Source organism: Drepanopeziza brunnea, assembly GCF_022702325.1.
Source record: "Drepanopeziza brunnea f. sp. 'multigermtubi' strain 214-2 chromosome Unknown ctg10, whole genome shotgun sequence".
Classification (NCBI taxonomy): Eukaryota; Fungi; Ascomycota; class Leotiomycetes; order Helotiales; family Drepanopezizaceae; genus Drepanopeziza; species Drepanopeziza brunnea.
Window position 1 is genome coordinate 1528859 of NW_027094073.1, and position 23005 is coordinate 1551863.

The window sequence follows — 23005 nt, forward strand, 5'->3', positions numbered from 1 at the left end:
CGTGTTGTTTTTATATTGACGCGCCATCGATCACCAAGTCACGGGTGATTAGATTGCAGACTGTCCCATCCCTACCCCCTCAAGGTTTCATTCTCACATCATTCTTGCATGGAATTTATCCTCGAAAAAAATACACAACATGCCTCCAGCTGGCGCGCAACCTAGAAAGCCGGCGGCTCCTTCGGCGGCGAATAAGGAAGCCAACGAATATATCCCCTCCTTCATCTCGAAGAAGCCCTTCTACATCGGCGAAGACGACCAGAACGATTACCTCGAGCATCAACGTCTACAAAAAGCCCAAGAAGAGAACTCGAAATGGTACGACCGAGGGAAAAAAGCTGGTCCAGCCGCGACCAAATTCCGCAAAGGCGCATGCGAAAATTGCGGTGCTATGACACATAAGACCAAAGAATGCTTGAGCAGACCCAGAGCCAAAGGCGCGAAGTGGACGGGCAAGGATATCCAGGCTGATGAGATCATTCAGGATGTCAATATGGGTTGGGATGCGAAGAGAGATCGGTGGAATGGCTACGATTCCCGGGAGTACAAGGCCGTGACGGACGAGTATGCTGAACTGGAGGAACTGAAGAATGCGCAAATGAAGAAGAGCGAAGAGGACGACGATGATGAGGATGGAGCCAAGTATGCGGAGGAGTCGGACATGGGGAGACAGCAAAAGACATCTACGAAGCAGCTCCGCATTCGAGAAGACACGGCCAAGTATCTTCTCAATCTGGATCTGGATTCGGCCAAGTACGACCCAAAGACGAGATCTATGGTGGATAGTGGAGCGACAGCAGATACCGCTGCGGCTTTAGTCGCCGAAGAGGGCTTTATGAGAGCTTCGGGAGATGCTGCGGAGTTTGAGAAAGCGCAGAAGTATGCTTGGGAGTCTCAGGAGAAAGCTGGCGACACGAAGCTACATTTACAGGCAAACCCTACCTCTGGAGAATACTACCGCAAGAAGGAGAAGGAGGAAGCAGAGGTCAAAAGGCAAGCGCATAAGAAGATGCTGCTGGAGAAGTATGGGGGTGAGGTCAACCCAAACGCCTCCAGACTACGAGACGCTGCCGTTATGGAGTCCGAGAAATACATCGAGTATGACGATTCGGGTGCTATCAAGGGAGCTCCAAAAGCTTCTTCAAAGTCAAAGTACGCAGAAGATGTCTTGATTAATAACCACACATCTGTATGGGGAAGCTGGTGGTCAAATTTCAAGTGGGGGTACTCTTGCTGTCACTCTGTGATCAAGAACAGTTTCTGTACTGGCGATGAAGGCAAAAAGGCCTTCGAAGAAGCGGACATGCTTCGAACTGGAGGGGCCTTTGGAGGAGAATCGGCGCCTGTGGAGAAGATCGAGTGGCAGGAACATGAGAGCGAGACCGTAGAGAAGCGGAACGACGAATCTACAAGCTCGATACTGGCGAAGAAGAGAACGGCCGAGGAAATGAAGGGAGATGTCACGGAAGAGGATATGGAGAATTACAGGCGGAAGCGGACGGCTGCAAATGATCCCATGGCGGCGTTCTTGGGGAAGGATGACCTATTACCATAACCTCATGCATTAGCGGGCGTTTAGGTCATTGCATGGAAAAGAGTGCCCTGTGTTGGGATATCACAGATCAAACACCGGAATCACAGCTAGTTTTACAGATTTTGATGTGAATGCTCAATGTAGCTTTTGATGCAGATATCTAACGCCTCGAGGTTCGACGCCCCGGTGTCCAGCGACTAACACCATGCAGAGTGCACACCATAGCCATCCAAATGTCAGCCGTGTAATGCATCTACTCCTCATCATCATCTTCTCCATCGTCACCGCCGTCCTTCTTCTCGGCGGCCTTGGCCTTCTTTCTGCGAACACGTCCAGGACGTCCACCTCCAAATGGCGAGCTGAGAGCGAAATCGATGTGCTTCTGGGAGTCCAAACGAACAACGAAAGATGGGACGTTGACAATTTGCTTTCCAACACGGATGTGTCTCTGGCGGATGAGAACACGGGCGTGGTGGATGGACTTGGCGAGACCGAGCTTGTAGACACAGGTTTGCAGACGACGCTCCAAGAAATCTTCAATCTTCAAGGCCAACACGTAATCGAGCTTCATACGTGACTCGTCGAGAACACCGACACGGACGAGACGGCGAATGAGGGCATTTCCTTCGAAAAGTCGCTTGGGGTCCTTCTCTTCAAGGGTGAGAAGTTGACTGTGGATGTTAGTTATTCGCCTCTGGGCTCGCAGATGGTAGGATTCTATACCGGGCAGCACGACGAATCTTGGAGAGGGTGAGCTGGACACGCCAGACCTCACGCTTGTTGCGTAGTCCATACTCTCCAACGAGCTTAAGCTCAGAGTCCCTAGGACAGAATCAGTGACATGTAGAGAGACAAGCTCTGATACAGTGGCCAACTTACAAACGAGCAGACTCGAAAGCTACAAGAAGTCAGCAAAATTGTTCGTGGGGGTTTTGTGCGATGGCCGGGCGCATGCGATCTCGACCAGCACGTCTGTCTGCCTTCAAATCGCAGAACCTCAAGGGCACAGAATATTCAACTCACGTCTTCTAGGGACCTTGTAGGTCTTGGAGTACGAAATTGGCGCCATGGTCGCGATTCGTGGTTGTCGAAGTCGGTGTTGACGATTTTGAATTTCCAAGGGAAGTTTGCAAATGGCTTGTGGGACTTGTGGGCGAAGTAGCGGGAGCTAGCCCCCATCACGTGGTCGTTAAGCGATTCCCACACGAAAATTCCAGATGCCGAGTTGACGCTGTTACGAGGTTTTGAAGAATATCATTTTCGCCCCAACGACAACGACCCCCCCTCGACAACCACAAATACCGCCAAAATGGGTCACCCAGCTGGTCTCCGCGCAGGTACTCGATATGCCTTTTCGAGGGACTTTAGGCAAGTCGCCAGCCCGCTCTGGGCCGCGCCGCAACGAGGAGGACGAGTACTAACGTGTTTGCAGAAAGAAGGGAATGATCAAGCTCTCCACCTACCTGAGACAATACAAGTAAATACTGCGATGGGACTGGGCTATCTGGCGGCTCTCTGCGAGATCCAGGCCTCAGGTTATACAATTGCCCGGAAACTGACAGACTTTCAGGGTTGGAGATATCGTTGACATTAAGGCCAACGGAGCTGTCCAAAAGGGGTGAGTCCACGATCAATTGAATGCGAAACTATAGAATGTTTACTTACTCTGGTATCAGAATGCCACACAAGGGTAAGAATGCACAAAAAAAATCCTACGAGCCACAACAATAGAAGAGCGCCTATCATCAACAGAACTAATATCACCTCCCAGTCTACCACGGCAAGACCGGCGTTGTCTACAACGTTACCAAGAGCGCAGTAGGTGTCATCATCTACAAGAAGGTCAAGCACCGCTACATCGAGAAGCGCGTCAACCTCCGCGTCGAGCACGTTTCCCTGTCCCGATCGAGAGAGGAGTTCGTTCGCCGTGTCAAGACCAACGCCGAGCTGAAGAAGAAGTCAAAGGCCGAGGGCACACACGTCCACTTGAAGAGACAACCCTTGATGCCAAGAGAGGCGCGGACAATTTCGATGAAGGACAACGTACCAGAGACCGTCGTGCCGATTGCATACGAGACCACTATCTAAGCGCTTTCGATTTGCGGTTTTTGCTTTGGGTTTCTTCGGGGTTGGGATGATCATGAGTTCTGGCGGAAGGTCTTAGCATTGCATGACACATGGGCTCTATGCAGTATCTCAGAGAATGGGAGCTAAATTCACCGCCAAAATACAACCAAACGACTGTACCTTGGAACGATTGTGAAGTGCTATTGTGCGCTGGTATATATTCCTGGACTCCCGTTTGCTCTAAGTGCCCCGGAACCGTATTTGTCACGCTTAAGAAGAAGATACCCACTTCCCTTCAAGCCCTCACAAGTGTTCCAAGATTAAATTACCCTTGTATAACTTGCTCTTGACTCTGCGTAGCTCAAGAGCCCCCTGCAGTGGAATTACATACCCATTCAACAAAACAGTCATTATTGTTCTGTGATGAAGGGTAATCGCCTTGACGCCCTTCCACCACAACCCCCCCACATGATTAGTGCCTCTGGTGTGAAGAGGAAGGAGACTTTGAATTTGGAACGCATAAAATACTATGTCCTACCAAAGTATGGATATCAGCGATACCTATGACAAACTTCTCTTCAACGATCCCCTTGCCCTTTCACCCGTTTATTGTTGTCTTTCGAGAGTAGGAGGGCAACAACAAAAAGACAAACGCTGTCGAATATCATCATAAGTATTGCCATGTCCCCATAAATTTGGGGACTTCGGCAAATGCCAGCATTCTTGATTTCAAAAGCACTTGGCGTTTTCCATGTTTGATGCTTATCCGATCTTCAACATCATCATGTTTCCAATTCTACCAAATTCTAAGACCTTGTTTGGCACATCTCTTTTCGTTTAAGATCAAGAAATATCTGTATTCGAGATCGATTTCGGTAGCCTTTCAATCGATGTATTTACTTCACGACTCAGCAAGGGGAGCATCGATGATGAAGGTTGAGCAGAACCTCGACCAAGCCGTTGGACAGTCCTGGGTCTACGGAGTTATTATCTCTCGCCCCAGCAAAACAAGCTCCGCAGAAAGCAACTACTTACAACGAAAATTAGAAAAGAAGCTATATAAGTCCTGTCTGCAAGGACACGAATCTACGATCTGAAAGTCCATCTCCCCTTTTTTACGTACGCTTATCACGATTTCCAATGTCTTCTTCCAGCTCAGAAGATGTATTGTGCATATGATAGCACACTAGCGTTCTCCATCACTCCTGGTTTCTTCAGCACCTTCAGACCATAGCTACCCAAGTTCGTCAAACCCATGCCAGTTCGCACTTACCATCACAGCAAAACTGTGTATTCATTCCTCCTTTGGCTCTGTATCTATCATGCAAGCTTCCGGGAGAGGATGGCCTGAAGAGGAAGTCGCCTCGGGGAGTCGACGAAGATAAAAAGAGTGCTAGGTATATCTGCTGGTGCATCGTTTGTCTCTCCTCAGCTCGTTCCAGCTCCCTTGGTGGCGTCCCCGTTTCTTTGCGGTTGCTTCCATTCTTGGGTACCTTCGGAGCCACCACCTACGTAATTGTTGTCGGCGTTAACCACGACGACGCAATTTGCCTCTGTGGTAGAGTCTTTCCAATACTAGTAGTATGTTCCGGTCGTCTGAGAGTATCCCTTGCATAGTTAGTTGTATGCCTTGAACGTAAATCTTCTGTCGTGGTTTGGCGGGTATCGACAGCTTTCTTTATCTCTCTGAGAGATAATCTTCCCTGATTGAAAAGAGTTCATCGGGATTTGATTGAGCTGGACAGGAACATGGGTAGCGTAGCCACGAGAGGAATCGTTTAGAGCATGATGATGTTGTATTCGCTTGAGGAAAATACACGCAGTATCTAGTAGACTAGACAGATAGTATGCCTCAAAGATGATAGATAGCCTGCACAACAAGTGAAGGACCCTCACGTAGTTGGTAGCTACACCACTTCAGGAACCCGAAAAGGCAAAATGAGAAATGCACATCTTCACATAGAGCTCTTGTCTGCCCTTCCATCACCAAGACCCTTCTCGCGTCGTTTTTACCAAGTTGTTCGAAGACACCTTCCATGGTGCCTAGGTACTACAGACTCACTTCCTGTTCCTGCCTGACTTCTCCGACAGATAAACCCATAGCAGGATGACGTAGATCACACGTCTCGAGACCGTCACGGAAACAGGGCTCGTGTATTTTCCCTTGGAACGACATCTCGCTCGGACATGAATATCCGGCGGCGATCATCAATCACACCTTTTGGCAAGGGGAGACTTACTTCCAGACATGCCGTCCGAATGTGAAAGACCAGTAGCAGATGGCCAGTGGTATGTTGCCAAAAAAAAAAAAAAAAAAAAAAAAAAAAAAAAAAAAAAAAAAACACACACCCTTTCTTTGCGGTATTCTTCTATTGGGAGATACCCGAACCGAGTGATAGCATGTCAACAAGCACCGAGTAGAGCGCGTCCTTCCCTGTACAAGAAGAACTTTCTTCGAGCCTCGCTCAGAGTCTGCGGACTGGCACAATAGCTACGTTATCGTCACGCTGCGTAGTCAGGACGACGGTACACGCAGTTCTGTACATGGCGCCAGTTGCTTTCTTTGTGGTGATGATAATGGGGATGCCGGGAGTCTCTTGTTTACATACACCTCTCTCTATAACAAAGACGGCAGCACTCGGGTTGATGTGCTGGTCATCTGTTCTGGTGTGATTGGAGCCTGTGACCAAGCTATTCATCGTTGGTTCTATAGTTATCACTGCTGTATTTTCACAGGTGAGGGATGGATAAAGATGAGTAAGGTATATATACGAGAGGGCTCCACGGAGATGAGGCACTTCATCACCATGATCTACTTTTCATTAAAAACACATACATACACACACACATATTAATAAAGAAAGGAGAAGAAGAAGAAGAAGAAGAAGAAAAAGAACATCAAGAAGGACCCGAAATCACCAACATGAAATCCATCTCGCCAGCCCTCTTCGCACCCCTCGCTACGGCTGGGGTCATCAATCCGGTCAAGATAGGCAACATCGACACTGCCCGTCTCCTCTCCTGGCAAACGCAGACGCCCTGCCCGCCGCCACCGACTCTGCAGCTGCAGATCCCCACACTCCGCTCTCGACAAGGTCCGGTCTACAGTAACCTCCCAGTGAGTGTCAACAAAAACAAGATCCACCATCTCCTTCACAACTGAAACCCCAATCCCCAACAGCCCCTCCACAACGCCCAAAAAAAAAAAAAAAAAAAAAAAAGGAAAAAAAAAGGAAAAAAAAAGGAAAAAAAAAAGGAAAAAAAAAAGGCACAGTCCAGCTATCCAACCACCCCCCCCCCCCCCCCCCCCCCTCCCGCGGCCGAGCAGTGCTACACCCTCGCCGACCCTCGCCAACCAGATCTCGTCCGCCGCCGCCGCCGCCGCCGCCGCGGCGCCGCGGCGCCGGACCCAGTTCCCCAAGATGTTCCCCTGCACCCTCTCCACGGAGCCGGGCTGCCGGCAGAGGCAGAGGCAGGGGCAGACGGACGGACGGACGGCGCGCGCGACCTGCGGTGGTCGGGGAATGCCGATGTCCGGACTGTCGGCATCGATGACAGCATTCGCTGTGGGGGGGGGGGGAGGGGGCTGAGATGGAAGGAGGGGGGGGGGGGGGGGAGAGACAGGAATGTTTTACTTAGGGAGCTTTCGCTTCTGGGCTGGCTTGCTTGCTTGGCTACATACCGGTACATACGTACATACGTAGGTTCCGGTGGCTCTTTCGCGGGAGAAGAAGCATGTACTACTGGTACTAGAAGTAGAAGTACTTCTGGTAGGTACCTAGGTACGTACCGCGGTACAGGCGTAAGTAGAAGTACGTAGAAGTAGAAGTAGAAGTATTACCCCTCGAGGGTGCGTCCAAAGTTTGGTTTCCACTAGGTACTATAGAGCCCCTTGGGTACCCTACCCTCAGGGGGTAATACTGTACTTAGGCCGGGGACGTGGTACTACGTACTACGTATGTTCTGAATTTCTTCTCGTTTTCCCGGGGGGGTTTATTTTTAGTTTTGAGTTTTGCGATCTTTGCACAGGTATTCGGATTCATACTACCGGTACGTACTACGTACATACTGTAAGTACAGGAATGCATGTATATAGTTAGTTGTAGTAGTACGTACGTAGTACAAGAGATGCAGGGCACTGAATTATAGTTGAAGTGGTTGACTGGCCAAAGAGGAAGGAGCTTCGCAAGGTGTGTAAAACAAACTTCAATGGATTACATGTTGGTTGCGGCTCTTGGACTTACCACGGTACAGGCCTAAGTATTACCCCTCGAGGGTGCCTCAAAAGTTTAGTTTCCACTTTAAACCCCCTGGTTACCCTACCCTCAGGGAGTAATACTTACGCCTGGATCGTACGTAGTAAGTAAGGGGTCGAGGCTTCACAGGCCACGTCCGGCTGTACCTCCGATCATTTGCCACTGGGACGGTGATGCACAACCATCGGTCATCTTGACACTCGTGGCTACTGTATGAGAGATAAGCGAAGTATTTCTTCCGCGACGTGACCGGTACTCGTGCGAGAATCTTCGGGGCACTGAGACTGATGAGTACGAGCTGGGCGCGTTTGTATTATTACTTAAAATCCCCCCACATTGAGACACTACAGCAGTTGTGATTCGGACGACCATCTTCTTACACCGACCGTAAGAGGGAGCATGAGATTCGATGCAGAGATGGTTGATTTTACGCTTATTTGAGATGTAGCAATCGAGTCTCCTGGGGGAGATTGGGGCTCTGACCTGTTGTGGTCAAGGGTCTGAGTAACCTCCATGGCGATATGGCGTTGAATGTCCTTGAGAAGCTGGGATGGTCCACGTTGATCGATCGAGTGATCGAGCGGTCAAGTTTGCAAGCCATTGTTACCTTTAGTATAGGGTTGGGATTGTGGTCGGGCAAGATGTCCACGAGCCCTCGACACGAGAAGTAACATTGGATCGACGTGCGGATAGCTGCAGCTTTACGAAAGATCGTCCCAGCTCCGTATGAAGGAGTGAGGGATCTTGCATGTATTCTGGAAAATCAGTCGGATATCATCCGTCCTGTTTTGCTGCTCGACGGTACCGGTGCTCCCGTATGCTCCCGTACGCTCCCGTATGCTCCCGAGTTCTACGGAGTAAACTCTGGAGAGTACCTAGGTAGGGGATATCAGTTGCAGCCTTAGGCCTCATCAGCCCGTACCCGACCACGTGGACTTGCAGAAAGTTGTTGGTGGCAAATGGCCATCTCGGTAGCATGGGGTACCGGTTACCGGTAAAAGTAGTTGTACATGTACGGTACCACGTACTAGTAGTAGTACCTATCCGCAACGGCCGGCTCCTGAGCACCTGACCAGGGTCATGAAGTTCCTGGTTCCACGGGTTCTACGGGTTCCACGGGTTCCACGGGTTCCACGGGTTCCACGGGTTCCACGGGCTCATCAGACTGCTGTGTATGAACAGGTACCGTAGGTAAACAAACGCACTGGCGTCAAGTACCGTAGGAACAGCTTGATGGAGCTGCTGGACGGATGAGCTTGATGGGGCGTAGGATTCGGGAATTGCATCATGGCCGTGCGGCAACATGGGCAACCTTTGGACATAGGCAATACCGGTAGGCAATAGGCAGAATATTCGAGAGTGACCCTGAATTTCCCAGCTCGGGAAAAATGAATGATGGCCAGAAGTAAACTTGCAAGCGAGAAAGAAAAGACAACTACTGAGCAAAGAAGGGATGAGGTTTACTGTTCGGATCGTATTGCTGACCTCTCCGACCGTGCGAATACGGGGGGGGTAGAGGCCTTCGTATTGCTTTGCTTGCTTTGCTTGCTCTCTCTGATCTCTCTCGCTCTCTCGCTCTCGGTCTCTCTCTCGCCAAGTCCCACTCTCGGGCTACAAGTATGTATCGGTACCGGTTGCCCTTGCCCATGCCATCGCTTCGGGTCGTCTGAAATCCACCTCGATGTCAGGTACAGTACCGGTACATACCGGTACGCAGTAATATGGATCCCGGGGCTCATATGAAATGACTGTGCAAACGTGAAATCCAAATATTCCAAAAAAAGATCACCTGTCTGCGCCATGAGAACATCATTGTAACAAATAAGGCAAGTAAGGCAAGCTGCGCACCGCTCTAGGCCTTACTTTTGCCTTACTTTTGCCTTACTTTCGCCCGGCATGGATGGTTGTTGTGGCGCTTTCCTTGGTCACTTGCTTAGACTTTCGCGGCCGACGATCCACTCTGTTTTCTTGACCTTTTTATCCTTTCACCTTGCCTCCACCGCGCTCGCCCTCGTCTTCGTCTTCGTCTTCGTCTTCGTCCTCACCCTCGTCCTCGACCTCGGTTTAGACCTCGACCTCGACCTCGACCTCGACCTCGACCTCGACCTCGACCTCGATCTCGATCTCGACTTTCCCCCTTCACTTCTCCCTCTCCGGTCCCTAATGTCTGCTCTACCCGTATTCATCTCCTAGTAATAATTCGACGCGGTCCATCCGAGCACTGCTGTCCATCCTTCTTTTCTTTGTCCAACAAACAAAACAAGCCCAGATCCGAGCGGCTTTTTCCACCAGAGCATCTCCGGAGTGACTCGAGGCCGAGCTCGTACACATCGAAAGGCATCTGATAATCTGCAAACATGTCCGAGTGAGTGAAAGCTGCTTGAAAAAATTTCCTGCCGAACATAGTCCTCACATGGCTGCAGATTCGTGCAAATGGCCGCCTACGCAGGTCACAACCACCCGATTTCCCAACCTTCCTTGCAGCACTTACGATCATGTTCCAGCAATCCAGCCGTGAACAACGCCGTCGCTCCTCACAGACCAAACCGCCCCGTCTCGAAATCGATCAGCGCTTCGGCTCTGCGCACAATGGCCTCCTTTTCCAGCGCACCAGGAATACCGTCCAGGGTGCTGAGCCCTTTCAGCGACGAAGAAGGGAACATGACCACGTTACCGGATCCGCGGAGTAGAGCGTCGTCTCATTCGTTGGGAAGTGGGGTGCCGAGTCAGTCTCAGCATCCGGATCTCAGCAATGAGGTCGCAATGTTGAGCAACAAACTCATACACGCAATAAACCATCAGACAAGTATAGACGATGAACTATCTGCGACCCGGCACGAATTGGAGTCTTTTCGAGAGCGTGTCATGCAATTAGAGAGGGAGAATCGGGAAGATGCTGCATCGAGGGCCCGGGAAGCTTCGGTCCAGGCGTCGGCTCACAGTTCTGAAAAGGCTATGCTTGAAGCAGCTCTGGCTGAAGAGAAGAGGCAGAAGGCTCAAGTCGAAAAGGAGAAGAAGCAAATCGAGCATGAGCTTGAGAATTTGACCACAGCTTTGTTCGAAGAAGCCAATAGGGTATGTCTTCAGGTTATATATATATATTCACAGATCTAACTTGTCCAGATGGTGATCACTGCTCGCGAAGAAGCACAGAGAGACCATGAGATTGTTCAGCGCAAGAACGACCAGCTAAAAGCAAAGCTCGCAGATACGGAGAGCTTGTTGAAATCACATCAAGATCAGTTGGCGGAATTAAAGCAGGTCATGGAGCACTTGACGGAAGACCGAGATGATCAGACGAACCAGACGGCGCCTTCGACCCCAGCGCTCAGCAGATTCGATAGCAAGGACTTGGGAACACCAGAAACAGAGGCACCACAATCCAGCTATGACCCAATCTCGCCATCATACCCCATGAGCTTCACCCACCTCTTGCAGCCAGTTCTCAGAACAGATCTATCTGCATATGAGGATTTCATCTCCTTGTTACGCATGTCTAAGAATGTCCCCGCTGCTAGTAGGGTGTCCAGTGGATCTTACGGGAGCATTGGTCTTGGTCTTGGTCTAGGTAGCTATACAACCTCGCAACAACCGACGAATGGGTCTTCGACCTCCCTGTCCACAACTGGGCCCTCTGGCTCGTCTCCAGCCACACCCACGACGCCCGCATCTACTGCCAGTAATGCATCATACAACGGGCCCAATTCTTTAACTCCTCTGAAGGATACCAAGTTCTACAAGAGAGCGCAGGCTGAAGATATTGAGCCTACTTTGAGGCTCGATTCAGCACCTGGTCTGTCGTGGCTCGCCAGACGGACAGTTCTCAGCGCAGTCTGTGAGGGATCGCTTGTTGTGGAGCCAATGCCTAGTTCTACGAAGCCTTATGCATTTGCCTGCTCCCTTTGCGGCGAAACCCGGAAAGACCCTGCTCATGTCCGCAGTCACAGATTTAGGGCCAGCGAGAACGATAATGCTCAGAGGTATCCTCTTTGCAGGTACTGTCTGGGCCGAGTCCGCTCAACCTGTGACTTCCTTGGGTTTCTCCGAATACTGAAAGAGGGCCACTGGAGGGCAGATGATGAGGAATCAGAGAGAGCAGCTTGGGAAGAGAGTGTGAGATTGAGAGAGCAAATGTTCTGGTGTCGAGTAGGAGGCGGAGTTGTTCCCACGAGCCAAAATCACTTGGATACCATGAAAAGTCCACGGCTCAGCCAGGAAAGAAGGGAGCAGGAAAGGAAAGTCAGTGAAGAGTTGGAGAGAACTGGGGAGATCCAGCCGAAGGATATCACACCTGTCGATGTGACGAAGTCTAGGCCACCGAGCAAAGCTTTTGCAAAGGACGACCAGGCAGAAGAACCTCGGGAAGTAGACCCACAGGAGACAGCGGCCCAAAAAAGTGCAGAATTGTCGGATGGGAATCCGGTAACAGAGGTGGCGGTTGAGGGAGTGCAGGCCTTGAACGTGGTTGAAAAGCGGATAAGTGCGAGCAATTCGACACAGTCTACCAAGTCACTTGGAGCCTCTCCGCCAGGGGAACGACTCTCAATCACGATTCCAGGAGCTTTCGAGTAGTACCAGGACTCAAGACGACAGTACCTACAGGTCGCTTTTCCTTTGATGTCTATAGTGGAATAGGAGGGGCCGTTCAAAAGGTGGAGTTCGGGTTCGTCCATTTGACCGGCGTGTCAGCATTTGTAATGGTAGGATCCGGGCGTCTGGTCTCGCTCGGCGGAACATACCTTTTAACATAATTTTTGGCTTACTGATATGAGAGATGGCAACGGTCGTTCCCTCGGGGTAATGAGGGGCCTGTATAGATAAAGAGGAGCCTGATGCAGGACGAAATAAATTTATTGACATCTTTATTCGGCTGATTTCTTGACATGTTGGTATTGGTTGATATTGACTGATGTGCAACTTCAATTCAAGAAACGCGCAGCAAAATACATGTAAACGAGTTGATGATAATCGAATACCTTTTGACAAGAATGGATTGGCACGTACTGTAAATGCGACTAGAGCAAAATAAAGATCAGCCTTGTCTGCATCTGGCCAATCACGACGCTGGCCTTGCACTTCAAGTTTCTTGACGCGAATTCAACCTCGATAGCTTTAACCTGGAGCAACAGTGAGGACTCGACATTGCAACCTCAGTGACAAGCAATCAAGTCTCCAACTCATGGCTCCATCCGCTACGAACGGCGATGCTATTGCCGCACTCGAAGAAATCAAAGCCCCTCAAGGTGTTGTGCTGCCTCCGAGAGAGATCAAGGGTGCGCATCCTCCCAAGTCAACACGCGCAGCTGCTGATCCTCTCTAGCTATCCTGGAAAAGACAGCAGGTTATGTGGCTAGAAATGGGAATGTATTTGAAGGTATGTCAATCGAGCTTGTCTGCGCGCGCCTTCAGCTAACAGTAGTAGACCGCATCCGCGAGAAAGAAAAGCACAACCCGAAATTCTCCTTCCTCAGCCCGAATGACTCCTACAACGCGTACTACCTATGGCGCCTCAGCGAGATCAAAGAGGGGCGAGGGACAGCCGTAGCAGCTGGTCGAGCAGGAGAAGCCGAAGCAGAGATCGTGAAGCCCCAAGGACCGCCCGAGCCCCCGGAGTTTCACTTCTCGGCGCGCATGCCGAATATCAGCGCTCAGGACCTGGAAGTTGTGCGTTTGACGGCGCTGTTTGTGGCGAAGAATGGGAGGCAGTTCATGACGACTATTTCGCAACGGGAAACGGGGAACTACCAGTTTGATTTCTTGCGCCCGAATCACACGCTGCATAATTTCTTCCAGCGGTTAATTGATCAGTATACGACGCTGTTGCGGGCGGGTGGGTTGGATGGAGAGGGGGGTAAGCTACAGAAGGAGAGGATTAGGGAGTTGGAGGCCAATGTTGCTGATAAGTTCCATGTTCTGGGGCGGGCGAAGCAGAGGGCTGAGTGGTTCAAGTTTCAGGACCAGCAGAAGGCAAAGAAGGAGGAGGATGCGGAGAGGGAGAAGACTTCATACCAGCAGATTGACTGGCATGATTTCGTGGTTGTCGAGACGGTCGTCTTCACGGAAGCAGATGATCAGGCACAGCTCCCTCCTCCGACCGCGCTCTCGGATCTCCAGTTTGCGTCGCTGGATCAGAAGGCTATGATGTCTGTCAGCTCGCATAATATGCGTATCGAGGAAGCTATGCCGGAGGATGACAGCTACTATAACTCCAATCCCCCACAATCGCAGCAGATGGCTCCTCCGCCTGTACCGGAGCCTGCCTACCAACCACAGTACCAAGATACTCGGATGCGCAACACAGACGAGGAAGACGAGGAAGAGCAACGTATCCGCGAAAGGACCGAGGCGAGACAGCGCGCTCAGCAAGCACAAGCAGAAGCCAAGGGGGTCGCTGCACCGATGAAGATCAAAGAGAACTACGTTCCTCGCGCAGCCGCCCGAGCAGCTAACAAACAGCACATGGTGGTTTGTCCGAACTGCAGCACGCAAATGCCTGCCAACGAATTGGACCAGCACATGAGAAGTCCGCCACCCCTTCCCTTCCTTTCCCCAACTCAAGATAAGCAAGTGACTAACCAACCCGGCAGTTGAACTCCTGGACCCGAGATGGAAAGAGCAGAAGGCCAAAGCCGACTCCCGCTTCGCGACCACGAACCTGTCGACCCAAGACGTGGCAAACAACCTCAAGCGGCTGGCCAGCCAGCGCAGCGACCTGTTCGACGGAGTCACAGGCCAGCCGATTGTCTCGGAGGAGGAGCTGGCGCGGCGAAAGAAGGCAGCCACAAGCTATGATGGGGTGGCGCCCGACAAGGGAGATCGCAGGCTGGACGTCATGCAGAATGTCAATGTGGAGGAGCAGATCAGGGCCATTCATCAGAAGTTCGGGGACAAGAAATCGTGAGCGGGATCTCCTTCGGGGCTGTTGTCGCATGGGACAGGCTAGGCATGAATGATAGGCGTTGGGGTGAAAAAAAACCGCATGTACTATAATATAAAGTAAACAATTGGGGTTTCCCCGTGGGCGTTTTCCTTGGGCGTCGCTGTCTGGGTGGGAAAGGAGAAAGAGAGGAGGGGGTCGGGGTCGGGGTTGGGGTTGTTGAGGTTTGGGTTTGCTAGTGCTTGCTAAATAGGGGGGGGGACTAGGTACCGGTAATCAGGCAAATCCCACAGCTTTTCCCTTTTCCTGAGTGCTGGACTGAGTGCGGGAATCCAATCCTGTGCCCTCGTCGCGCGTTGGCGTTACGTTGCGTTGCGATTTTTTGGATCCGGCAGGGTTAGGTGAGGGAGATGAGGTATTTGTGGGTCCTAAAATTTCCTCCTTTCTTTTTTCCTCCTGTTTTTTTTTTCTTTTCTTTTTTCCTCTTTGTTGTTTTGTTTTTTTGGGGGGGGGGGGGTTTTTTTTTTTTTTTTTTTGGGGGCTCTTTTTTTTTTTGGCTCTCTTTTTTTTTTTGTCACGCGTTCCTGTTACTTACGTACAGCTCAGCCGAACCCTGGGTACCTACCTATGCCTGGATGATATTTATATATATATATGTATATGTGTGTGTGTGTGTGATGTGTTGACGCCAAGCCGCAGCCGAGGCGGGTGACGAGAGCTGGAACGACGATTGCTGGTGGTGGTGTTGGTGGTGGTGGTGATGGTGTGGAGCGGCTTCTTTTCTGGTCTGTCGTTTGGGTTTGTGGCTGTGGAAGGGTTGTTGGTTTACTGGTTTGTTGGTTTGTTGAAGGAGGCCTTTCTGTGGGGGGTTGGGAGGTGGGGAGTGGGGATTGGGGATTGGATGGGCTGGTTGGGGAAGTTGGAGGGAGGATGGATGGGGGGTGGACGGAGGAGGGGGTGAAGGGATGAAGGGTTGAAGGGAAAGGGATGAAGGGATGAAGGGATAGAGAGATAGGTAGATGCCTGACAAAAACTGGCTCGCTGACGTTGAGTCTTGCCAGGATATCGATAAGCAAACGTAGATAGATGATCATATATAGTGGTAAGCAAGCACATTTCACGTCTCCTCAAGCTGGTATCAAAGCTCTCGGTCAACTGTGCTGCCGGCGTGGGATTGAGGAACGGGTGACGGGACCAAGTCAGGTTTGCTTGTCGCTTTGACTCTTTGCGACTCGTCCTGGGGTATTTATTACTGTAGGATTAACATGCAGATCAGATTCTGCTGGGGGTATGCTTATGTCCCTGATTGCAAGAGAATGTAGTAGGACTTTTTCCTACTCGGACTAAGAAGCCGCTCGACTTAGGTCTTGAATAATGGCTGTGTGTACAGTAACTTGGGTATACCAGATACCAGCTGACCGTCAACCAGAGAATAGCTAGCAATAGCATACATTGGCGCAAAGGGCACTTGGTGTTTCCAAGCACTGCTTCAAATTTATTGTATCTCCAAATGGTGAGCAGGTATGGAGGCTTTGAAGTAGAAAGACCACCCGATCTTCTATCTGTACGTTCTGTTGACGGGTCTCCGTAGAAGCAGATCATGGTCGAGGAAGAAGCTATGATTCTGTCTGTACGGTACTGCCGTATAAGATAGGCTACCGTATTCTTAGTCCTGGAGAACTCTTGGCTACATCCTCGAGGCTGTCTGGATAGTACCAGGTGATACTTTGAGTGTCAATAGCTGACCTCAAGGATATATCTGATTTGGACTCTATCTTAGTATCCAAGGCAACCATCTCAATCTACTCCTGCTGCTGAACTGTGCTGACCCAGACTTTGCAGGTTGTCAATATGGTAGATAGTTAGGATTGCCGGGCTGAATTGGATCACCACCACAGAACCTCGGCGTCGAAACTTCTTCTTCAAGCTACTCTGAGCCAAGACGGTGCGATGATGTTTACGCGGCACCGGCCCGGGGTGTGAGCATATGCCCTCGTCAGGCTTCTTTCTGCTCTCAATTAAAAGCACAGATGTCAAGAATGCCTTGGTCAGCACCACAAACTTATATTTGCGAGCTGGATTTTGTATAGCTGGACGAGCTTCCCAACTCTGCAGAGGAGGGGTATAGAAGGAGGTCAAGAGACTTGGCCAGTGTTTACATCTGAGATTGCTCTCTAGAGGAGGGTAACACATACATTGGTGGCCAGCTAGGTACTTCACACCGAGTGAGCACAACTTCACATGAACATATGGGCGCTGCTGGCTCCTTTGGTGTTTTGCTTGGAAGTAGAAGTACATGCCAAGAGTGATCAGGATCTGCAGAGCTTCCTTTCCAAAATACGGGCGGCAGGCTCTGGAGTCTGGAGTCCTTGGTCTGCATGTAGCCACCCGTAGAAGTACGTGTACCTACTATTGTAAATCCATTCCTCCTTTTCTCGTAATGATTGTTGATCCATCTCCTCGGTTTTATGTATAGTAGATACTTATGCTCCAGACTCGCCCAATCTCAACCTCAATATCTCATCTCCAGTCCTCAATAGAATCCAATTCCGCTTTCCCGTAGTAAATTTGCCTCCAGCGTTATCCCAGCACTCCATTCCTCTGCTTGATACCTCGCTTCTGCAGATACCCGGTAGACTTCGCTGCCGCCGAAGATCAGCCTACTTACTGGGTGAGCCCCTATTATGGGGTCATGGCCGTCAACCGTCCGAGCGCCATCAATCCCTTTCAGCTCGCCTCTTTCTCATTTAGCCGAGCATGTGACCAGCTGTTGACACCTTCGGCTATCTTGTGTATGCGCCTTCGCCTCCCGTAACGTCCTCCGCGTGTCCTGGCATGCTGGGAATAAGGGAAAGCTGCTTGCTCATGATTACCCCAGAGGCGGGAAAGGTGTGATGTAACTTAGAACTAAAGACGAGGCAGAGTAAAAGTCTGGTGTAGAAGGTGGTTTAGTCCCTTCCGTACTCATGTCGTTGTAACTTCTTCCAATGATCTATCGATTCTTGAGTCTTAGCTTCCGCGAAAGGAAAGGGGGCTCTCGTAGAGCTCTTTGCATCGTGGAGGAGGAGGAGGAGGATGAGGAGATCGAGGATGTTGATGTTGACTTTGATGATAGCAGGCGTACCGGACAATGAGCCTTCGTTCTGTCTCTGTCAGTGGCAGCCAGAAGTTCCCCTTCTTTCTTGGGTTCTGCTTACTCGTAACGCGCTAGGATTGTTCAATCTGCTATAACGAAGTGTCGAACAAAGCTTTCTGCATGCTTGAATTTCTGCGTTTTGCTGCGTAGGTTCTCGGGTCAGCTTGGAGCAGCGCGAAGTCCTAGGCACCAACCAGGCTTGAGCGATGGGCCACTGAATGGCAAGAGTGTTGGTAGATGCTTCTATGCTTCTCTGCTTCAAGGTGCTGTAGATGATAGGCGTAGTTTTGCGAGGGAATCCGCAATAGGCTTCGAGTTTTCGGGGTTTCTGAATCTGAAACCAAGTCTAGCAGATAAGACTGCACTGTGTACTTCCCATAATAGGAGCCACAGCAGACTTCTTACACCTCCTGGAGTACTCGTAGCTTCTCCACATAGTAATATCACCTTGTGCCTCTGTAGATTACTGCTCGGAGCTATGTCATTGATGCTAGCTATACCTTTAGCTCTCTCTCTCTCTTTATACCAGATCTACGGGCTACGCTACTCTGCTACGGTCTATGAGATGCTCCGAGTTGCTTTAACCCCCCCCCATTCACTCAATAGCAGCTACATAATCAAATTAATAAGTAGTTGTCAGTTTGGAGTAGCTGATAGCACCTTCCACAATCATGGAGGGCACATTTCGGCCAACCAGGGAAGGAGCTCGGTTAGTCGAGACGCCAAGTCAGCACGACGCTAGCGGCCTCCCAGTACGATCAGAAGTTTCTCCTCGGGTCAAGTACTTAAACCCCAATCCTGTCTCCCCTTCCTCCTCACCACCACAACCACACTTCCTTCGTTGACCAACTTCTTCCAGGTTGATCAACTTCTCCCGACATCCCCTTCACATACTCTATCCGGGCTTAGGCACCTAAGTACCTGGTCATTCTGGTCTCTCTCAAACACAAGTAAGTCCCTCCCCTTTGCGTGCACGCTAGAGACCGAGCTGAATATACTTGCCACCTTGCCCCATCTCCTCTTCCTCCTCTTCCTCCTCTTCCTCCTCTTCCTCCTCTTCCTCTTCTTCCTCTTCTTCCTCTTCTTCCTACTCCCAAGCTCTCCATCTCCTACTCGACCACAACACTTCGATCTTGATTCAGCTCAACTAACTCGAGTCTCCCCTTGCAGGACGTCATCACGACATCTTCACCAAAGGTATACTCACCCCAACTCATCTTATATCTCACACAGACATATATCCTCACTTCCCTTTTTCCACTTCGTCCTTCTTTCAATCACCCAATAAGTTTGACTGACCACTCGCAGATTAGTCAGGATGTCAAACTTCAACACCGAGGACATGGCTGCTGCCTTGCCCACCGCTGATGGCCCTCCTGATGGAGCCCATCATGGCCCCCCTGAGGCACCACCTGGCTTGACGCCTCAGCAGTATGGCTGGGTGCGCAAGACTGAGTATGACTACGATACGTACAACAAATCCACCAAGGAGTTGTTGGATACGCAGGGTGGCGTTGAGGGTGCTCCCGAAACTTTCCAAGCTGAACCTAACGCAGAGATCGAGGAGGCTGTTGGAGGCATTCGTCCCGGCGAGTGGGCCAACAATGCTGCCATCTACCAGTGGGATGAGGATTTCGGCGACATTGGTCCTGCTCACCCAGAGCTTGAGAAGATGCTGTTTGGCTCTGCAAACCATGTCAAGTCCGGTATTAACTTCGAGGCGTACGTACCATGCACCACTCTCACTGGAGACTGGTAACCGTTAACACTTCTACAGTATTGCCAAGATTGATGTTGTCCATGAGGGCGTAATCCGCATCAAACCTATCAAGTCATTTGCTGACGCTGGTCTTCACCCTGCTATGTTGACCAATGTCAAGCTTGCTGGTTATGATGTTCCCACCCCCATTCAACAATTCACGATTCCTTGCGTAATTGAGGGTCATGATCTGGTTGCGTGTGCACAGACTGGTAAGTACTACCGTTCTCTTGCATTCTCTTTACTAATCCGATCAGGATCCGGAAAGACTGCTGCATTCTTGATTCCAATCCTGTCCAAGTTGATGGGAAAGGCAAAGAAGATTGCGGCTCCCCGCCCAAACCCTGTCACTTTCCAGCCTGGTATCACTGCTCCAGTTCGCGCTGAGCCGCTGGTCTTGATCGTTGCCCCTTCCCGTGAGTTAGCGACTCAGATCTTCGACGAGGCTCGCCGCTTCTGCTACAGAACCATGCTTCGACCCTGCGTTGTCTATGGTGGTGGCCCTCTGGGTGAGCAGATTCAACAACTCGCTCGGGGCTGTGATGTGTTGATCGGTACTCCTGGTCGCCTGTGCGACTTTATCAACCGCCCCAACGTCTTGACATTGAAGCGCTTGCGCTACATGGTCATTGATGAGGCCGACGAGATGCTCAACACTGATTGGGAGCTTGAATTGAAGCAGATCATGTCCGGTGGTGGTAAGTTTTCTTCTTTGATTTCAAAAGTGCAGCTACTAAGTATTTCTTCACAGACCAGGAGGAGGGCAACATCAAGTACTTGATGTTCTCTGCGACCTTCCCGAAGATTGCCCACGAGCTTGCTCTTCAGCACCTTTCCCACGACCATGTCCACATCCGTGTTGGTCGCGCTGGCTCAAGCCATGTCAACATCAAGCAAGATATTGTCTTCGTTGATGCCCATGCCAAGCGCAAGGCTCTCTTCGATTTGTTGATGTCGGCTCCTCCAGCTCGTACCATCATCTTCGTCAATTCCAAGCGCACCGCTGATGAGACTGATGATTACCTGTTCAACCTGGACATCCCCTGCACTTCTATTCATTCCGGCCGTACTCAGCGTGAGCGTGAGGACTCCATCCGTGCATTCCGCTCAGGAAAGGCCCCCGTCTTGATCGCCACCGGTGTCTCTGCTCGAGGTATGTTCTCCCTACCCAGGCCTCAAGGGCAGCTGCTAACTTCTTTCTCTCTCAGGATTGGACATTCACAATGTTCTGCACGTCATCAACTACGACTTGCCATCTTTTCAATACGGCGGTATCCAGGAGTACACTCACCGAATCGGTTAGTCTTCCCCCCTAATCCCCGAATAGCAACTAACTAGAAACAGGTCGTACCGGCCGTATTGGGAACAAGGGCCTTGCTACCTCGTTCTTCAATGATCGGGACATTGATATTGCGGAGGTGTTGGTCAAAACTCTCCTGGAGACTCAACAGATCGTTCCTGATTTCCTTGAGCAATACATCCCTGAGGGTTTCGCTCCTGATGCTGAAGGCAATGTAACTGGCAAGATCGAAGACCTCAAGTTCGAGAATGATTCAGATGATGGCGAGGGTGTTGGATCTGGCAACGGAGGCGGATGGGGTGAGGCATCAGTTGATACTCCTGCTGAAGAGGCCCAGGCTGCCGAGCCATCTGCTCCTAATGCTCAAGCTGAGGCTCCCCAAGCCCCTCAGCCAACTCAGCCAGTCCAAGAGTTCGGTCTTCCAGCTGCTCCTGCTTGGAATGCTCAAGCTCCTCAAGCCCTCCAGCCAACTCGACCAGCCCAAGAGTTTGGTCTCCCAGCTGAACAGTCCGGTGGTCCACAGCACTACGGTGCTCCGGTCCAAACCTTCACCCCTCAGGCTCCAGTCGCCCAGGCTGGTCCCCCTCAAGGACAGTATGGTATGTATTTCCTTGCCACTCTTCTTATTTGACACGGACTAACTGGAACTCACAGGTCTTCCTCCAACTCAACAGGGTCCGCCTCAAGGTCACTTTGGTCCACCCCAAGGTCAATATGGTCCGCCCCAAGGTCACTATGGCCCACCTCAAGGTCACTATGGCCCACCTCAAGGTCAATATGGTATATATCCCATACCACTCTCCTCATAAAACACTAACTAACTCATATCAAGGTCCTCTTTCAACTCAGCAGGGTCCACCTCAAGGTCAATATGTTCTGCCCCAAGGTCACTATGGTCCACCTCAAGGTCAATATGGTATTTATCCTGTGTCACTCTCTTTCTAGAACAATGATTAACTCAAAATCACAGCTACCCAACACCATCAGGCTACTCAAACAGCTACAAACTGGGGCTCTCCAGTTCCGGCTGCTGTTCCGCAACAGGCCACTCCACAGTGGAATGCCGCTGCTCCTCACCAGGTTGCTCGTGCCCCTGCTGCTCAACAGCCAGCTGCTCCTCAACAGGTTGCTCCACGTGCTCCTGCTGCTCAACAGCCAGCTGCTCCTCAACAGGTTGCTCCACGTGCCCCTGCTGCTCAACAGCCAGCTGCTCCCCATCAGGTTGCTCCACGTGCCCCTGCTGCTCAACAGCCAGCTGCTCCCCATCAGGTTGCTCCGCGTGCCCCTGCTGCACCAAAGGCAGCTGCTGTTCCTGAATGGGATACCCCTGTGTCTGGCAGCGATACCTGGGGTGCTGGATGGTAAATTTCTTCTGTCTCACTTACTGAAAGATCAATCTCTTACAATGTTGTTTCTTCGAGGCATCAGGTTGGAGTTTGGTTCTAGTGTGGGTAGATAATCTGTTGGTCTTCCAACAAACAAGTCATTTGCATTCAAATGCTATGGCACTTACCTCCTTTTCTCTGTGTGTTTGGTGCAAGATATATGTTGGCTAGGGATATCGAGAAGGTTTCGGGATAGGCTATGCTTCGTACATGGTGCTTCGGGGGCTACCTGATATCGATGGACGAGGGAAGATCTCTGGCGGCACTAGTTAATTGATTTTCAATTAATTGGCGACTTGCAACCACACACAATGACTATTTTACTTCCAGTGACTCGGTTACTTTTCATCCTCTCTACATCCTCTCTCTTGTATCCTTTTGTTCTGCCAGCTTCTTCCTCGTGTTTGCCCACCCTTGCGGATCCTGAAGTCCACCTCAGCGTGCGTGTGTCAAGTCTAGCATCTGATGAACAGCAAAGAGCAAGCAAGTCTGCTCCCAAGTGCCAAAACCAGCAGGTTCAGATTAACTATGTACCCCACCACGACAGCTCATTCTCTCCTTCAAGAAAGAAATAGACAATTCCTCCATCCCTTTCCCTTGCCTGGGTGGTGCAACGTCGACTGTGGGAAGAAGGCAGACCGGACGAGGTCTAGATATCAGAAGGATTGCATGATGAATGGGGCCAGGAGGA

General features: G+C 50.8%; 7 protein-coding genes across 7 annotated transcripts; 6 read left to right on the forward strand and 1 right to left on the reverse strand.

Annotated features, from left to right (window-relative positions):
• Positions 1-139: 139 nt before the first annotated feature.
• Positions 140-1555, forward strand: L3040_006089 (uncharacterized protein; the record flags this gene model as incomplete). The annotated part of the gene is made up of 1 exon (XM_007288474.2): positions 140-1555. The coding sequence occupies one exon, from the start codon at positions 140-142 to the stop codon at positions 1553-1555; it is 1416 nt and encodes a 471-aa protein (XP_007288536.2).
• Positions 1556-1787: 232 nt separating this feature from the next.
• On the reverse strand, positions 1788-2603 carry L3040_006090 (40S ribosomal protein uS4; the record flags this gene model as incomplete). The annotated part of the gene is made up of 4 exons (XM_007288473.1): positions 1788-2205; positions 2258-2356; positions 2414-2432; positions 2558-2603. 4 exons carry the CDS (start codon positions 2601-2603, stop codon positions 1788-1790), a joined length of 582 nt encoding a protein of 193 aa, XP_007288535.1.
• A 240-nt stretch (positions 2604-2843) lies between these two features.
• Positions 2844-3622, forward strand: L3040_006091 (uncharacterized protein; the record flags this gene model as incomplete). Its single annotated transcript, XM_066156438.1, has 5 exons — positions 2844-2902; positions 2967-3011; positions 3105-3152; positions 3211-3224; positions 3306-3622. 5 exons carry the CDS (start codon positions 2844-2846, stop codon positions 3620-3622), a joined length of 483 nt encoding a protein of 160 aa, XP_066011293.1.
• Positions 3623-6524: 2902 nt separating this feature from the next.
• Positions 6525-7191, forward strand: L3040_006092 (uncharacterized protein; the record flags this gene model as incomplete). The annotated part of the gene is made up of 2 exons (XM_066156439.1): positions 6525-6719; positions 6961-7191. 2 exons carry the CDS (start codon positions 6525-6527, stop codon positions 7189-7191), a joined length of 426 nt encoding a protein of 141 aa, XP_066011294.1.
• Positions 7192-10214: 3023 nt separating this feature from the next.
• On the forward strand, positions 10215-12429 carry L3040_006093 (uncharacterized protein; the record flags this gene model as incomplete). The annotated part of the gene is made up of 3 exons (XM_007288470.2): positions 10215-10222; positions 10281-10932; positions 10981-12429. 3 exons carry the CDS (start codon positions 10215-10217, stop codon positions 12427-12429), a joined length of 2109 nt encoding a protein of 702 aa, XP_007288532.2.
• Positions 12430-13036: 607 nt separating this feature from the next.
• L3040_006094 (uncharacterized protein) lies at positions 13037-14758 on the forward strand (the record flags this gene model as incomplete). The annotated part of the gene is made up of 4 exons (XM_007288469.2): positions 13037-13130; positions 13178-13231; positions 13280-14380; positions 14445-14758. 4 exons carry the CDS (start codon positions 13037-13039, stop codon positions 14756-14758), a joined length of 1563 nt encoding a protein of 520 aa, XP_007288531.1.
• A 4430-nt stretch (positions 14759-19188) lies between these two features.
• Positions 19189-22294, forward strand: L3040_006095 (uncharacterized protein; the record flags this gene model as incomplete). The annotated part of the gene is made up of 9 exons (XM_066156452.1): positions 19189-19592; positions 19648-19841; positions 19887-20327; positions 20381-20782; positions 20838-20927; positions 20974-21528; positions 21584-21709; positions 21762-21845; positions 21900-22294. The coding sequence occupies 9 exons, from the start codon at positions 19189-19191 to the stop codon at positions 22292-22294; spliced, it is 2691 nt and encodes an 896-aa protein (XP_066011295.1).
• Between the last annotated feature and the right edge of the window lie 711 nt (positions 22295-23005).